Here is an 18,800-nt window from a genome sequence, read left to right as displayed (position 1 = left end):
AGAGAGTATGCAAACTAATTATACTTAGAATATCTTGATAGGAATCGCCACAATTCTGGTTTAGATACATAATAAAAATGGAGTCGTGTGTAAAATGTTGTCATTTTACTTGAGGACACAAATTATAGAATTATTAATAAATATTAATCTGAAAATTAAATACAAATGATCCTAGGTGTCCGTTCTAGTGAGTGAAGTAGTTTGGTTATTGTGCCTGACCTAGTTCCGTCGTAAATGCAATATATTGACAGACTAACAGTATGGTTAAAATTGAGGTACTTTGGCATTTATTTAAATTATTCTTCTGTTCTCATGAGCATTGAAATTTATCTCACTCATTAGCGGGAACCATTGCGAATACATTAAGATATAATAATATTCAATTATGTTAGTTTCTTCGATGATTTGTGTCCTCATCTGAAGCTCTGTTACACGGTAAAAATATACATACTAAATCGCCCCCTTAAGTTGGATTCATTCACAAGAAAGAAATAGTACCTATATAAAGCAAACTTTTCCATTTAACGGAAACATGAGAAGCATTTTCCAAGATTATTCCGTTAGATATTTTTACTTTGCCAACATAAATATCTAGTAGAAGCCATTTGTGTTGAAATATCGAATGCAATTTGTAATGAAAATATTGCACTTTTAAAAGACCAACTCATGAATAAAATGCATGTTCGTCTATTTATCGAAGTCACGACAGTAACATATTGCTCTTCTGAATTAAATAGAATTTTAAATCCGATATCAGCTACTGCCTTTTTACTTATGAAACGAATTAGAGGGCTTTTTCGAAGTCATTCGGGATATTTTATCATTCATGGCACGCTGAATTTTATCGTAACTACGATTTTATATTTCGGTACCTCGTTGAGGAAAATGTCTAAAGTGTTTAACAGTAATCGACAGAATCTTAAACAGTCAAATAATTTTTCATTAACTGTATTATTAAGTACTATTAAGGAATAAAAATGTGTAATAATATACATGGTGTTCCTAAATATCATGTACATAAGGGAAGAGGTAATTCTTTGGCTTATTTCATGACTAAAAGTTCATATAAAAATAGGTCCACAAACGCTTCGTTACCAATCTACAGGGTGTTGAAATTTTAAGATTTTTTTAGTTTTTTCTCCCAGTTTTTGAGATATTTAGCTCAAATTTGGAATATAGGTTACGGTGTAGGGCTTACATCATTGGGCATGCCAAATGGTCGCGATGTCTACAGAGTGATATTTTTTCGGGGTTCATGCCCCCTTTTCTTCCCCTGAACTTTTGTGCGGTGCGCCGCTGGTAGATTCTAAAATCAAAATTGAATTTTATGTTTTTTCTCGATAACGGTCGCAGATACGAAAAAATCATAAGAGGCAAAAAAGTTTCTCAACACCATAAAATCCAATTTTGATTTTAAAATCTACCAGCGGCGCACCGCACAAAAGTTCAGAGGAAGAAAATGGGGCATGATGCCCGAAAAAATATTACTCTGTAGAATATCACGACCATTTGGCATGTCCAAAGATGTAATCCCTACAGCGTAACCTATATTCCAAATTTGAGCTAAATATCTCAAAAACTGTGGGAGCTATAAAGAAAAAACTAAAAAAATCTTAAAATTTCAATACCCTGTAGATCGGTAACGAAGCGTTTGCGGACCTATGTTTATACGAACATTTAGTCATGAAATAAGCCAAAGAATTACCCCTTCCCTTATGTACAAGATATTTAGGAACACCCTGTATATGTAGATTATACAGGGTGTTCTGGTATTTTAAGAAAAAAAGTTTCTATAAATGTGTGGTCGGAAACGGTTAGATTCCGAGATTCCGTTCAAAATTTGCAAAAGTATGTAAATATTTGAAATAAATTTGGAAGAGTCAATGTTAGGTTCTTGAAATTTAGCAGTTATTGTACGTTGGTAAAGAGCCTAATTTTTAGTATAAAATCAACTTTTATCTGCCGCCAGTGGCGTAGTTAGGCGTGGTCAGTAGACGTTTTCGTCACAAAATGTAGAACGCCAATTGATTTTTTAATTTTTCTATTTTCGGACTTGCCTAACATTTTACAACAAAAAAGGTATCTCGAATTTTTTGTCTAATACTAATCTCTTCTTAGAAAAATGGCCGGCAACTACAAACAACAATCATAGAAATAATCAGTTTCGACACAAAATTAAAGCTCCTTCTAAAGCACTCGTTCAAAGATTCCTGGGGAATTTTGTATGACATTATAACTTTGATAAAAAGTGGCAGATAAAAATTGACTTTATACTAAAAATTAAGCTCTTTACCAACGTACAATGATTGCGAAATTTTAAGAACTTAACATTGACTATTCCAGATTTATTTCAATATTAATATATTTTTTTTATTTTCAACACCCTGTATCTTGGAATCTGACCATTTTCGGTAACATGTTTGTACGAACTTTATTTCTTTAAATACCATAAAAAAGTGTATCCTGAAGTTACGGACAGTACATAGGAAACACCCTGTATTTAAAATCTTTTTAATATTTGTTATTATATTCCAATTGATTCTAACTTGCGATCTTTTTCAGTTACCCTGCATACTATTCTCCACTTTCATTCGATGGACAAAACCCAGAGTATCTTTTACAAGCTATCGCCAGACTAAGAGAAGCACTCATCAACGATAACGACTTAGAAAAGTAAGTAATCCGAACTTTATAACCAGGATGTTCTTTTGTAAACTGCAAAATTCCTCAAGTTCTGTATTGTCTAACAGCTTTTGTTATACACCATTTTGTTTGTACGTTAAACTACCAATTGTTCCAGCACCTTCTGAGCCAATCTGTTGTGAAACTTTTTGTAAAAATAAGTTATTGCACTACAAGTCCATGCGGAAAAAGGGCTTTTGTATTTTTTGAAGTCAAAATTTCATTGCCAGTTTAAATGTTTGTATATTTATTATTTATTTGAGCAACTATGGCGCTTGCAATATATCACAGTCATCCCTTATCGACAGCTGAATAAGAGCTCGAGCCGCGCTGCACCTGCTCGCCTTATTTGAGGTAGGTCTGGACAGTGCGATACGTGATTTTAAATCGTGAATGCTTTTTATATACCCTTTTTTGATAAATTTGAATAAAAACATGAAATCCCCAATAAATCGAAAAAAAATTGCATTTGGTATGTCGATTTGCAGCGTTCTTTTTTTGAGATACAGGCATACAGGGTGTTAAAATTATCTGAAAAAATGGCATTGTAATGAAATGTCCTGTGCAGGAAACATGAATAAAAAAATTTCAATTTGAAAAAATTAAATCTCAGCCTAAACTGGTGGAGGTTACCTTTTCCTCAAAACTTGTCAATGGATTTTTTTTTGCCATTTTTAAATGCAAATTTTATTTGGAATGAAAATGTCTTGACTTTTTGGTACAAATTAGCAATTTATAAATATGATACTTTAAAATGAATGTAAAAATTCTTCAAATGATTACACAAAAAGTGTTCAAAATGCCATCTCTGTGCCGCAATAGTCCATGAAACATTTGAAAAAAACTGAAAACTTCGGAAAATATTTTATCAACAGTAAAATCAGTAAGGCTTTTCCTTTTATCGGATAAATTTCTCTTTGTAACAAAATAATTTTGCCAATCAGTAATTTCGGTCGAAATTTTTTAGGAGTTACGGTTATCATGCAATTCTAATAGCTCGGCAAAAAAATTTTACAAATTTGTTTTTTCTGAGTTCACGGACTTGAAAAATTTTTTTCAGCTAAGCCATTGCATGGGCCAGATAGCTTGTTTATTCAGCTTCAATTTCCTTTTATTTAAATTTCGATTCGACCATTTTTCATCGAAATATCGGACTTTTAATGGAAAAGCATCCTTTTTTTTTTGTCTTCAGTCATCGATATCTCGGCGACAAATGATCGTACAGAGAATTGAAAGACAGTTCGAAAAATGGAATAAATTTCCTACAATATGCTGCCACAATATTTCGAAAAAAAATGTTTTTGTATCTTTTACACCAATTTTAAAAAACAGGAGAAAACGGTAATTTATGATTTTTTAGAAAATTGACGGCTAAATTAGAAATATTCACGGAATGACTAATGTTAAGCATGACTTTTACAGTTTGATATACCCTGAAGAACCCTGCGAAGTTTCATTTCGATCTAGCGAACCGTTTCACAGTCAAAATTTTGAAAAAAATTGAAGGGTCATATTTTTTGAGCTTAAACACTTCATAACCATGATTAAAAAAATGTTTTTGAGGTTTTCTCACATTTTTACCGCAAATAACGTTTAAATTGATGAAAAAAATAAAAAATATTTAATTTTTTTTTTCAGAGAAATTTTGAAAAAAAAACAGTTTTTTAAGTGATTACAGACTGCATGCATAAAAATTAATTAGAAATTTGTATCAAAAAACGGTATGAATGGGGTCGAAATCTGGTTTGGTTCAACTTTTATTTTAATTTAATTAAAAGTTGATGAACAGAAGCATAGGACGAAAATGCCAAACCGTACTGGAAACAACTGGATTTTGTTTTCTTCAATGTCCGGAAGGTTTTCCAAAAGAACAAAAAAAAACTTTTTTCGGAAATTTTTCGTAACCTAATAAAAAATTTCTACCGAAAGATTTAAAAACTAGAATTTTAGAGCTTTATAATGTTTTTTTTTTTAATTCCCGATACGACCATTTTTCACCTAGATACAGTCTGTCAAAAATCACTCTTTAATTTTTTGCATTAGTGTATATTCAGAAAATAATCTTTAGAATATCCCAGACAATGTTGCTATGGATTCAAAAATGTAAGCCATGCAATCTGAAGATTTTGAAAGCATTTGCAAAATAATGTTTTTTCTGAGCTGATTTTTAGTTTGCATTTACATTGAAATTTATTTTTTGTAGTTATAGAGAATTACATAATATTTTGTTTCTTTCGTCGTTAACATGAATTTTTATTTATTTTTTTTCTTTTTGTCGTTTTAAATAAAAAAAATTACATATACAAAAAATAGCGTATATTTAAGTTTTATCAGAAAAAAAATAATAAAATAAAATAATTGGTAATAAATTTAATATTAGAACTCTATTCCAAAGCAATAATACATTAAGGACATTTTTATCAAAAACTCGACCGCAAAATGAGATACAATTTAAGAGTACATTTATGTTGGCGAAACTTCAAAACTTATTCAATCATTTATTTATTTATTTATTGTTTTCCGTTCGCAGATAAGCAATCAGAATTGAAAATCAGATTATTTAAATTGAATAAACATTATTCAGAATTAGTGTCGCATTTTTTTTGTAGAAATTCCGTTTTTTGACAAAGTCGTCCGTAAAAGTTATTAAGAATAGTTGGCACCTACTAATATCCTATGAAAAAAAAAACAAACATTAAAATTCAAAGTTTCTAACATATTCAAAATAAATTCGATAGTGGAGAAAAATTGAGAACATAAAGACAATTCCTGATAAACCCTTTCGTAAAAATTTAAGCTGAAGGTGTAGCAAATTTCTAGCAAAATCCCACCCTTACGTGACTCTTTCGTGGCTCCTCTCGCCTGCAGAATTATTAACACTGAATTTTAAACGAGCACGCCGTATTGAATCCCGAATCGAATCCTCCCAATAAGCGTAAATTCAATTACGGACCGCCACCAACTCGGTCTCACCTAAATAGGAGTGCATCGAGCTATGTAACCTCCTTAGCAGGCAATAAAATTGCATCTGGTCTGGAAAATTGACTTCACATTAATACAAACATTGACAAAGGGGACCGGCTTCGACCTGTCGGTTCGATTCGTGAGGTTCTCGCTAGGATGGCTTATGAAATGGTCCATATCTAAAGGGAGAACTCGTATTACGGTTTTTATATGGATATTTCTATTAGTTCGGGATATATTTTGAAATAGAATTGGAATCGATTAAATGGAGGTGATAGAAACTGGAGGAAGACAGTCACTGACAGATTTCTAAAATTTCCGGAAAAATTGGGTGAGAAAAAAATTGAAAACATTGAGAAATCGAGAAAAGTTTAATTAAAATGACCCAAGGAGGTATATCGGGTTTACTCAAATGCACAGATGTACTTGAAATTTATACAGCGTATTACCCAGTGCTCCCTCTGTGTCGTATTTTTTTGAAATTTTTTTTGAATCTAGATTTTGAGATCTTGTTCTTGAAAGTTGTTCATTTTAACATAGGTTTATATGGCGAAGATGGTCTGTGCGGCTCTTTTTTTGCCCATAACTGAGAAAAAAATGTAGAAATTGTGACACAAAACTTTTCCATAGATAGTACACAGTATTATCTTATTTTTGATGTAAAACTAATGTAAGTTTTGAACATAGTACAGCTGTATTAATTAGAAACAGAAACCAATAATTGCAATTTCTGTCTGACTTGAGGATTAATGTGGCAACGTTGCAATCGGCTCTGACAGCAAGGAGGGAATACATTTGACTTGATAAAAACGAAATTGATTTCAAACATATACATTTTTCCTAAATCCCATGTACATTGTTATCAACAATAAATTATCCACAACAGATGATTTTTTGTAATGTTTTTAAAAAACTAGATTAATTAAAAAATACTAGGGAGCTGTGATATATTTATTGGAATAAAAAATACAGTTGATAAATCCTTTTAATATTTTTAATGGTTTATAAAAACATCGTAATCATTACCCAGCAATAATTAGGGTTACATACAAGTTTTCTTTACTTGATTAATATAATTAGTAATACTTGAGATAAAGGCATTTGTACGGAATAACAAAAGAACATAAATATTTCTCAGCAAACTTTATATCTAAAAAATTAGTTATAGTTGCAAAAGTTTTGTAACATTACTAAAATAGAGCTGGAAAACACGAACAGTGAGTAATAATGTAATTTCTATCACAGAACCTTCAAAATTGCATCCAACATTTTCTTTGACTTGGACGAGAGATGGGCGCGAGTGTCATTTCATTTCTTTAGAACTAAATTAACATAATTCTCGTTGTTTTACCAATTCACATAATTTACGGATTTTAAATAAAGGATACAAATCTTCGCGAGGATAATACGATATATTTGCTATATATAATAATTGTATTGTACATAGTTTACACATAATACATTTTTGAACGCGTACGCATCTTTACCCGAATTTGAGGCGCAATATCTCCGATGTCCGAGGTCTGTAGGTTCGCAGTGTGTACAACTGCTAGTCAATTATTAGCGCTGTTGCCACATCTACATAGTCTTTATACGTTAATTAAATATAATTTAAAACTACTTAAATATGATATTTTTATGTTGTTAATTAGTCAATATGTATGCTATGTGCATATGAGTAGATTTCTTTGCTATATAGATAATGTTTATCACAAATAATTTCAATAGAATTCAATTTTTTCAAATTGGCAGCGGGCTTTAGTCCCATAAGAAAAGCATAGGACCCCCCTGCGCTCCTCACTTGCCTCGGACCCCGATATATCTCCTTAATTTATGATATAAACTTAAGATACACCCTGAATATTAAAAAATTATAATTTTTAGAAACCTCCAGTCATTCCTCAGCAATTTAGCTTTTTAGTTCGGCTGCGCACCTTTAGAAAATCGAAGCTATGTAAAAAAAGAAGTGTAGCTTCCATTTTCCGGTTTCTTCTTCCGTAGATATCTTGAACCTGTCCACTGCCATGTCCATTTAGTAGACTGGTTGATCCGAGACATTGGTTCCATAAGTTCGCCATCAATTATTTCAATTTCCCTTTTAAGAACTGTCCAAGGGTTTCTTAGTACCATTTTTGGCCCTCATCTTCCACATAAATCTGCACAAATGTCTCCATAAATCAAATCCACATCCGGACAACCCCTTAACATCCTAGATTTGATCCTATCGGAATTAATAAACCTTTTTAGTAGTGACGTCACATACGCCAAATAATAGGCAACCCCATAGTGCACATTTTCATGAAGAATTTCTCAATATTTTTACTTATCGATTTTCGACCTTATGTGCTTTGGACATAAGTGCCAAAAGAATGTCTTCTTTATCATGACCTTAAATATCGCGATATTCCGGCAATATTAGAAATATTTAAGAAGTTTCAATGTTACTGAGCATGCGCATTAAAAGCGAAATAGCCTCGCAACAGGATATCATTTAAGAAAGATTTGGTTGTGGTTAAGAGTACGTCTATAATAAACCACTTGAAGAAAAAAACACTCGATAAACACACTCACAACACCAAGAAAAACAATAAAAATACTTAGGAGAACTAGAAAATGTCAAGATTAAACAAAAGAAGAGAAAATACGCTAATGATGACAGCGATAACATATCAACAAGATCTCACCTGCGTATGAGGCTATTCTTTCCAAGCATGAGCATTAGGAACACGGCTAATATTAAATTTTTACTTTATTTAAATTTAGGAATATTCTTTTATATCGTTTTTTATAAGTTTTAAGCACATTAGTGCATCTATTTTACGAAACACGCGTTGGTTGTTCTTAAATACTTCCAAATCTTTGTAAAAAAAAGGAAGTTCATTTTTATAACCTCTATGTAAATAGTACACAAGGGTCAGATTCGATCTGTCCAATTTCAACTATGACAAATTGTTGTGGGTTGCCTAAATATGTGACGTCACACTAAATGATTCTACTGCTTTTAGCAGTGCATGTTACAGTAATTAACAATTCGTTAGTTTTTAACATTCCGTCTTAGTAAATACATTTCAAAGCATTCAACGACCAACACTTCTGCATGGAAAACTACAAAGTTCCAAATACATGCTCAAGGAATTTTATTTAAGTACGTGTCACATTTTTCTTTTGTGGAATCAACATATAAAAAAAACATCGCGAATAAATCTTTGTTCAAGAAATATTAAAAGAGAGTGTTTGCAGTAATTTTGACCACCTTTTTTTGTTTAATATCCACTAAAGCATGTAATAAATATTCAAACATACTGACGACAACCCAGTAGAGACATATCGTGCTTCAACCAAACTACAGTAACGATTTTCGTACTTTCGTAAAGCGTAAACAATAATTGGACTATTTCCCACTAGATGGCAACGCTTGTCTTGTCCGTATAAAACAAATCTGATCATATTTGTTCATTACTATTCTATTTCTATTGGCCTTAGTCGAGTGTGCAGGCACACTTCAACTTACAGTTAATAATAATAAAATTGATAATATTGAGGATATTACTAATAATGCTTATTTTCCAATAAGTCGATACAAACAAAACTTCGATAACGCGTTCAGATATGACTGCTGAAGCTGTGGATTTTTTGTATCAAATTTATTTCTAAAAATGTATCGAAGTAAATCGACATGTTGTAACACCCTATATATAAAAAGACAATATATTAACCCTATTTCTCGGTTATTCTAGAACTTTAATTGATGCGTTGAAACGATGGCAGCACCCTATGCCTCTTAAATTTGCGGTTCATGAATATTTCGGTACCTATAGGGGTGCTTGTAGACGACCCAAGCGTGGCATTAAATTTTGAAGTCGACCCTAAGCGTTCTAGTTCAACTTTTTACTTACCTTACCCTCGTAACTATCGCTAACTGTGCCGCACGCAGTGATAATAAATTTGCTAATTGATAATATTACATATACAAAGTGGTTACTATAATACGAACCGTTATCGAGTGTTTGTATGCAAAAAGATTATGTTCCAAATGGATAAGCATAAGAATAGACTGCATTTTTGCAGTTATTTTAATTTATTTGTTTGTGAAGCGGGCTAGCCTTTTATATAATTGGACAAGGTTAGTTGATAGCTAGGTTGGCCCATTCCTGTTTTACAAACCAGAGCAAATCAACGAAAGAAATATCCGAGGTTGATATCGCAGTTGACTATTTTACAACCCCGAGATCGGAATGAACTCAATGATGTAATATATAATTAAAAAAGCTGTGAATGTGAAAAATAGGGCAGTTTTCTAAAATTCGTCGGTTACACTTAAATATTTTGAAGAGATAAAAATACTTCTCTTGTTTATTTTCTATTATAACCAGCTTGTCATTGTTTAATCTTTGGACTAATCTGAACAACATTAAACACTGACATACCGTACTCAACTTGAATATTTAACAAAAGGAAAGTCCCGAGAAATAAGAGAGTTATTTTAAAAATGTAACGCTTTGCAAATGTCGTTAAACTCGAGGTGCCAAGTGTTTTGTCCAGTATTTTTAGCCAACTATATATAAAATTGAAAAAAATATTTTTATTCAGTTACAGCTGTCTGGAATGTAGTACGAATTATTTTATATGCCTAGGTCCTAGGTATTAGTTCAGGTCATACCGGATGATTCAAATTGCTCGGTTTTCAAGGGCTACTGCGAATTTGTAGACGAGTCTGGAGCTCCTTTTTCGAGAAAATAACAATTTGAACCACCATGTACTTATACGCTACTAATTTAAAATGTCACTGCTAAGAATGACACTAGTGTGCCATAAGAAAAAATTTAGATCATTACTAAAAATTCTAATTTTATTTCGAACTAAACTAAGATTACTTCCACGTCCCATTTGAATAATCCACAAATTTATTCGACATTAAAAATCTATCTATTCAAGTACCACTTAAGGCATAGGCTCCATAGGAATGATAATCAAAACTGTACACACGTTTCGTAGTTAATATGTTTCCTTTAAGAACAAACAAATACAATCTGAGATTAATATTCGAAATGTTCCAATTTTTCTCTTCAAATTGATGATTCAGAATCTAGAGCAGATTGTATCTACTCTTCACGATAATATTTACACCATTTCATGCAATGTTTATGTTGCTGGATATGGATACTTCCAAGGAAAACAATTATTTAATTATTATAGCAAGCAAGGACTTTTTAATATTAATGCACTATTTGTATCTGTGTCGTGTCTGTCCTACGCCTATCGTCATTGTTGCCACTGTCGTTAATGTCATTGTTATATAGTTTTATCTCGTTTAAAATATAAACATATTTAATTACAGGTAAGTATACCCAATTTACTCCGAAAAAACGACATATGACACATATTTTGTTCATTTTTCAGCGTGTGGAAAAGGAGTCCCAGTCTAAACCCAGGAGATGACTTTCCCATGTGGGGGAAGTACTACGAGAATCAGCATGAGAAGCAGAAGAAGAGAAAAACCGACTTTGGCACCGACAGGGGATATTCTGGACAACAAGAACACAACATGCGTATGAACAAGTATCTGCTGGAATATGTTGGATAATTGAGAATATTTAGGCTTCAGGGGAAAAATGAAATATACATATTTGCCTCCTTTGACAATATTATGATGTACAAAGTGTTTTGTATTTGACAACTCATACTAATACCATTTTGTTTCAACCAAAATATAAAATCTTCTAGGTGTATATAAAATTTGATTATATTTTTGAAATTTGAGAAATTAGTTCGTGTTTCTCCCTCTTACATGGGTAAATTCGGTGTGTCAATTTCATTTTTCTCGATATTGTAACTGATGACAATGTACAGTATTATTCCTAGCACAAATTGTTTGTACATAGACAGAGCGATGCAAAATGTAAATCCTTAAAGATATTATTGGAACAGTGTAAGTTTTTTACAAAACACAAGACGCTAACATTTTTTCGGAACATTCTTTTATCTGAAACCATTGTTTCTTACTTTTTTCTTCGCTGACTTTGATAAGGCGCCTCTTATACACTATCTGTCGATCTACATGATATTTATAAAGATACATATTTTTTTTATCGATAAAATATTTTGAACAATAGCTCTACTTTATATGAAAACTGTTTAGGCAGTTTCCTACTAAAATATTTCCAAGGAAACAACATTATTTTGCATGGTCCTGTCGTTCGATAACGTAATTTATTTATTGTATTCAAATGAAAAGTAAACAATTGATAACAATAGATATTGTTATTTTATTACGGTAAGCGTATTTTTTTATTTGAAACGTGTATACATACATACTATTGTAATTTTATGATGGTAATTCACGATAACAATGAAGAAAATAGCCGTGTGATTATGTAACTGAAGAGATAAACGGAAAAATAGGTTTTTTAAAACCAGTTATGATACAGAAAATGTATTCAAAAGCATTTACACTACGTCGGATGTCAAATAAAAACATTATTATCTTTCGCTCTTTTAGATATGTTCTAAGGAAAGTGAAAACATCGCGTAGGGCAAAAGCAGGCATTAATCAAGTTGGAGGGAGCACAGAACGTATGACAGGCACTGAATATAAAAAATAGGACATATTCGTCATTCGTAATCGGGTTAATTTATTCGAAAATTCAATTCCGGGTAAAACATTTCACGTCAAGTGTCTTCACACGAACATATGGTGTGTAAGCAGCTTAAGCCATGTTTATTTTCGTTTATCGTCAATTTGACGCGCTACCTTGAACAAACCGCATACGGGATGTAACTAGGATGCTTGGTCAAACTTTAATGACGTTTCCTACCAATTATCGAAAAGGTTTCTATAAACGGGTGTTTGCTTGGTTTTCGAGGCACAGGATGTTAGAGTTAAAAAATATCGTGTTTTTTTAATTCTAAGAGAACGGTTGAAGCAATTTAATTCGAATATACTGTGCAGTTATAGTTTTTAATAAGACTCTTTCAGTATGACGTCGCATATTTGGGCAACCCGCAACATATTGTCACAGTTGAAATTGTAGGTACAGGGTTAGTCACTATAATCTGACAACTTATTGCGAGTTTATTATTGAAATTACAAAAAAGTTTGTTATACAAAAATTTTAGCTTTTTTATAAATTTTTATAATACTATAGCCAAATTAAAGATTTTTTTTTTAATGGAACACCCTATATATTAGTGCATACTTAGCTTCGTTAAATTTTTCTCTTTTCAAAAATATATAATATGTTACTTTTTGATTCAGGACATTTCGACATATTTACACTTTTTTCACATAACCTCAAAATTTATTAATTTATTATTATTTTTCCTTTCATTTCTGTTATATTCTCTTTCTTTGCAAATGAGTTTCATCCTACTATAATTTTTTTTGGTTTCAAAAATTATCGACCCTGGTCTAAAATTGCATTTTTTCAATTACAAAAGTGCGGCTGTTAGCGTTATAATATAATAAGGGGCCTTATGAGGGCTTATTTGTTTCGTCTTGATTTATATTTTCAAGATATGCAATTGGAAATTGTAATTTCATAGGCTAAGCTTCTCAAAACGGCGTAAAAACGCAAATAGTGTAATTTGTTTATAAGGTTTTTCGTTAATAACTGCGAAGAATTAATATTTTTAAAAGCCGCTTTAATATTCGTAATCCTGGTAATTTTTCACGGATTTAAAAAAAAATGTTCTAGAACCATATTTAGCAGAGATAGCGTTTTTTTTAACTTGTTTATTTACAAATATTAAGACTTGAAATTTCGGGAATAAATCAATCAACCCTTAAACTTCATAACAACGATTAAAGATACCGAAAAAATGCATTTTATAGTAATTTTTAACCCTTTGAAAACGTCCTCGAATCCATTTTTACACCTGAAATGTGGTTGGGGAAATAAGCCAGAAACGTTCCGAGACTTCAAATCTTAACTGCTCGAAACTTTTGCGATATTTCCGGTAATTGTGGACCGTTTAACTTTTTTTTTTTAATCTGGGGTAGCGCATGAAAATAATAACAACTGCAGAGTCCATTTTGTTATAATTAATTATTAATTTGTTATAAACTATTAATTTTGTAAAAATAAAATTTTTTCGCATTTTTTCGAGAAATAATTATTGACAATGGTACCAATAATCAACTTTCTTAAAAAACAATATTTTTATATAAAAAAAATTCAGGAAATGGCATATTTTTTATGTATAAAGTTTATTTTAATGAGAATGTCAGTCATTTGTTTGTTCCGGGTGCCTCGTCCATAGCCACTGCGATCCGTCAGACATAAAAATCGATTTAGTAAAAATATCGAGAAATTCTTCATGACAACGTATACCATGGGGTTGCCTATTATTTGGCGTATGTGACGTCACTACTAAAAAGGTCAATTGTCATATCATAATCACAGAGTCACAGACACATATTTATAGAATATTTAAATTAATTTGCGACCATTAAGTTTAAGCATTTTATTTACACTCTGTATAAGTCAAAGAGGAGAACATAGATCAATACATCTTTGAGTAACAGCATTGAACGTATCTGACGCAATATTTAAATGAGTTGCAGGCACAATAGTTTCTGCCGGCTGCGGTTATTTTTAGAGATCCAGCGCTGATAAAACCTTACGCTTTATTTATTTCAGGCGATTGTTTTACTTTTATCTAGATACTAAGAAACAAACGACGGCCTCTAAGAGTTCGTTTGTTTCATACCCACTGTTTACAAAATATACTTGACACTATCTCGAAGGCCGCACAATTTAAAAACAAATTTTACGCGATTACAGAAACGTGTTAGTTATTGTGACAAAACAATTCGTCACTTTTTCAAGCAAAACATTGTTTACAAGACGAAATAAGATAAAAACACTAAATAGTAAACTTGAAAACAGATATTTGAGCGCAATAATCGCCTGGCGAGCGGCGGCCGGTGTGCGCGCACCCTTAGGACCCTGAGGCGATTGCACAGCCCGAAACGTCACAGCACAGACATTCTACCATTCTAGGAATGGACCGGCAACGTAACGCGCGAGTAAACAAACGGCCTGTATTAATTTAACTCATTAGAACATATTTTGAAAGCGTGTAAAGAGATGGGGCAAACGAGAAACGGAGAAGACCGCAGTCAACATATCGTGTCTAGGCACGAGTGAAGGAGAGTAAATGGCGTACTTTGTATGCAGCCTGCCCGCGGCAAAGGAAGCGAAATATCGAATTTGGGAGTGATATGGAGATGACGTCAATGGGGTTCGAGTACTATGCAGTTTTAAGCTATTGCGGTAGTTGATGAATGAGATATCAATAATGAGGCAATCTACAGATAAAATAGAACTCGAAAGGTCCATGCAGATGTACATTATGTGTATTTTCACATGAGCATTTTTGTGTCAGGAATTTAATTTTGATGTAAGATTTGCAATAAAGTCAATTCTTATCCCAAAAGTAGAATAAAATCCTTATTTTGGAGTTACCAAATACTGGGAACTCTTTTTAATTAAAAATGTATCTAATTTTTCATTAATAGCTCGCGAAAAGAATATTGTTATTTATCAATTTATTCTGATTGGAACCGGAGTCACGACAGCATTGTCTTCATTCATTAAAGAAATATTTATAACAAAGTTTAATACCATTCCTGTTACCCCGTTTGTTCTTAGGATTTAATATATTTTATATTTGACGTCCTACACACAAGAACTTTGTCTTTGATCGACAAACGGGAAAGCTGTTTCTGTGCTAAATGCTGTAGCGATTGATGTGACATTTGAACTTTTGAGGAACGTGATCGAATATTGAATGGAAATAAAGGTAATGCAGAGCTAACAGGTTATTTCTGATTAACGTGCGTTTAAAAATTAATCTGATGATAATATTATTTAGCTTAATATAGGGCACTTCATAGAGTAATCAAAGTTCTGAGAAGGCTCTGTATTTTTTAAGCAAAATGAAAAGTAATAGTTAACTTGAAATTAATTAGGTAATATCAACAATAATATGCCAGTTAATAATGATTTTATCGATGACTAAAATAATTTCTGAAAAATCTATTTCACAATGGAGTTGTTTTCTATATTAAGTCGATTAATTGATTGTCTGTAATTATTTATTTATGACACATGTCTACTGCCTTTTTACTTAATTGTATATTAGTGCCATACGGCAAAAAAATATATAAATAACCTTTTACGCCAATCAGTTAAGGGACTGATTTCTTAAATTTATATTTGCCTAACCACAAATATCTTACATTGGAAAAGTAGGACACTCCCTATTGCACTATAACACATGACAAATTCAAGGTTTCGAAATTCTCTCTGTTTTGATTCTCAAGATGTCAGCTTGGACCCTTTAAGATTAAATAAATATCGCTTTCTTCTTGAGAAGAGTCTACAACTTAAGATTAAGTCCTCTAGCCGGTATTTATATTTGCTGTGCGTGCTAGTCAGAATTTCTCCTGAAGAAGAGAGCGATGTTTCTCCCGAAACGTCAAGCAGTTTAATTCGACGAAGCGGCAACCAACTCAAAGGTTGTTTGTCAGGAAATTTCGGTAGCAATTCACAAAATCACTTTTTCATTGTATATTTCTGTACAAAGAGTCGACTAATTTCTGGTCTTATCAAATTTAGTCAATGAAGGTCACCCTTTTCAAACCAATAGACACTACGTTGTAAAAGCATTATGTAATTATCGAAACCAAAACACCAGGAATATAATTATGTGATTTTTATTTTATTTCCATATTTTGCTATTTCAAGATGAAAAAAACCAGCACACATTCAGATTAAAGTATAAGAGTATGAAGTAATAGTACAGGAATTAGGTGCCTAATTTTAGGTGGTAAGTTCTATGAGACTTGAATTTTGGCATCTTCATAGTTTTCTTAGTGCTCCTATCTCAATTTTTTGCCTCATCAGTCTCGTCACAAACATGAGGATCAATCTCTCAACAGGAAAAAAAAATATATTGAAAGTAAATAAAAATTTACTAAAGTGGAGTTGACTATATTAACAATAAGAAAAGATGCAAATTTTGAGTTGTTAGAGTTTTTAACGGTTTTCAACTTACTGATAGCTGTTTCCCCCAATATCATTAGTTAAAAAGTTAATGTCGCTATGTGGCAATACTAGTCTTGCTTTCATGGCACTTACAGATTAACGGGTCACTCTCTGCCAGTAGGCATAGAACAGCATTGACAATTAAGATATGACATACTTTGTAGTTTATATTTCATCTGCACCTAAGACAATCTTAGAAAAAGAAATGTTAAAGTGACAAAAATTTTTATTTGTAACCAACCAACCAGCCAACCCGCCCTATATTCTAGGATGTAGTTCGCAAGAACTTAACTCTAAACGCCATAACCATTAATATTAATCGCCCACCAGCCCCCACACTGATAAATCATTAACTTTTCAGCACCAAGCGAGGCCTGGACCTAGGATTGGGTCGCGGATTCTCCGGATCACAGGCAGCGAAGCACCTGATGGGCCTGGCGGCCGCCAACTTCGCCGGAGGTCCCGGAAGGAGGCGCCGCAGCGACGACGAAGACGCCTAAGCTCACTCAATCCTTATTTAACTACCCCTTCGAGAGCCCCGTCCCCGAGAGCACGCACCACCCCCACTCCCTCCACCCCTTAAGATACTCTCACCTCATGTCTGGAATAGTTAAGCCTTGGTTTTAATAAATTATTTGAACTGGAGTGTTTTTCTGGAGTTCCTGAGTTCTCTGACCTTGAAATTGATGATGCTTGTACTACATTCGAGATTGTAAAAACGTCGTCAAAAATTTTATGGAAATATTAAAAAATAACAACCTGAAATCATCCCCGAAAAAACTGCTATCTCGGAATCAAAAATGTATTTATATTATTTAAGATATCGTAGATATTATATCGTAATCTTAAATTAAGTAAATTGACTTCTGTAAGGATTTATCTAATTGTAAGTGAAGAAATTTTACTTATGTCAAGATTATAACATGATTGTACATGTACACGCAAGTAAATGATTTTGTTGATAAATAAAATGTCTTCAATAAATGTCTTTAATACATAAAACTTGATGGAATAACATTTACTTAGTTCAAGGTTATGGTATGATTGACATACAGATTCAGATAAAATAAACAAACGTATCCGGGAATCAGAATAGTGATTTTTTTGCTGTGCACCAACTAAATATTTAAAAAAACTTAATATAAATTGCCTAATAAGATCCTGATGTAGATAATCCAATCCAAGAATTAAAAAATTTTACGATATTAAAAAAAACATAATTTGCCAAACATTTTTGAAAAAAAGGAAGTTATTTTGGTTCAAATTCCAAAAATTATCTGTTGGTTGATTTCGAAATCAATGTTCAGCAATTTTTTCAAAATCGAAACAAAAAATGATTTATGGTCTAATGTATTCACAGTAAAGAAATGTATGTTGCATATTATACAATCTCGAATGGATAGTATATTCACAATCAAAATTGTAAACGTTTATAACAAATAAATTTATTGATATTGTTACCAAATGAAAACTTACCAATAACACAATAATGTACATCTAATGCAAATTGTACGAAATTAAAATCTAGTTAAGTACTTCAACTAAATTCAGAAGGATCATTTTAAGAAAAAAAAATCATGGGAACCTATATTTTACAATGATCGGCTTAATTTTCGAGATATAGGAGTTTTGACAAATATTACGTTTACACAACTATTTCTGAAAATGACTGACGTAAACTGCTGAATATCCTGAAAAATCCAATAAAATCATTGGAATTATTGAATTTAATATTGCAAAAAATAAATAAAATTTCTACGCCTATGAGGTTATTTTATACATCAAATGTTTAGTTAATTTGACGTATAAAATAACACCTGACATACCAGGGGTGAAAAACGATAAAATAAATGAATTTTTTAAGATGACTCAAAAGGGATAAGAGCTATAAAAAATTTCTTATAAAAGTTGTAAAACATAAAATTCTACAAAAAAAATGGTATATTGACTTTTTCTTGTACCATTAAAGTGTTAGGGAAACTAGAATTTAAGGGATGATTTCAGAAATTTAAAAAATCGTAACAAGCAGAAAAATGAATGAATTTTATATATATTTTCTCAATCTACTCTAAAAAATGTAAACTACCTATCTTTTCAGATAAA

General features: G+C 31.9%; 1 protein-coding gene across 2 annotated transcripts in view; it reads left to right on the top strand.

Annotated features, from left to right (window-relative positions):
- The window catches only part of LOC108906342 (diuretic hormone class 2), a 109,635-nt gene extending 92,173 nt beyond the window's left edge, over nt 1-17,462 (top strand). The window contains exons 3-4 of one of the 2 annotated variants that reach the window (XM_018709574.2): nt 2,563-2,673; nt 17,059-17,462. In XM_018709574.2, the coding sequence (XP_018565090.1) occupies nt 2,563-2,673; nt 17,059-17,197 (250 nt within the window). In that variant the 3' untranslated portion in view covers nt 17,198-17,462. Of the gene's footprint in view, nt 1-2,562; nt 2,674-11,046; nt 11,901-17,058 lie in introns of those variants that run through there. The other variant, XM_023456148.1, reaches the window with a different exon arrangement.
- The last annotated feature ends 1,338 nt before the right edge of the window (nt 17,463-18,800 follow it).

Source organism: Anoplophora glabripennis, unplaced genomic scaffold (genome assembly GCF_000390285.2).
Source record: "Anoplophora glabripennis isolate ALB-LARVAE unplaced genomic scaffold, Agla_2.0 scaffold139, whole genome shotgun sequence".
In the NCBI taxonomy this organism is placed as follows: Eukaryota; Metazoa; Arthropoda; class Insecta; order Coleoptera; family Cerambycidae; genus Anoplophora; species Anoplophora glabripennis.
This window is presented reverse-complemented; position numbering and strand designations above follow the sequence as displayed.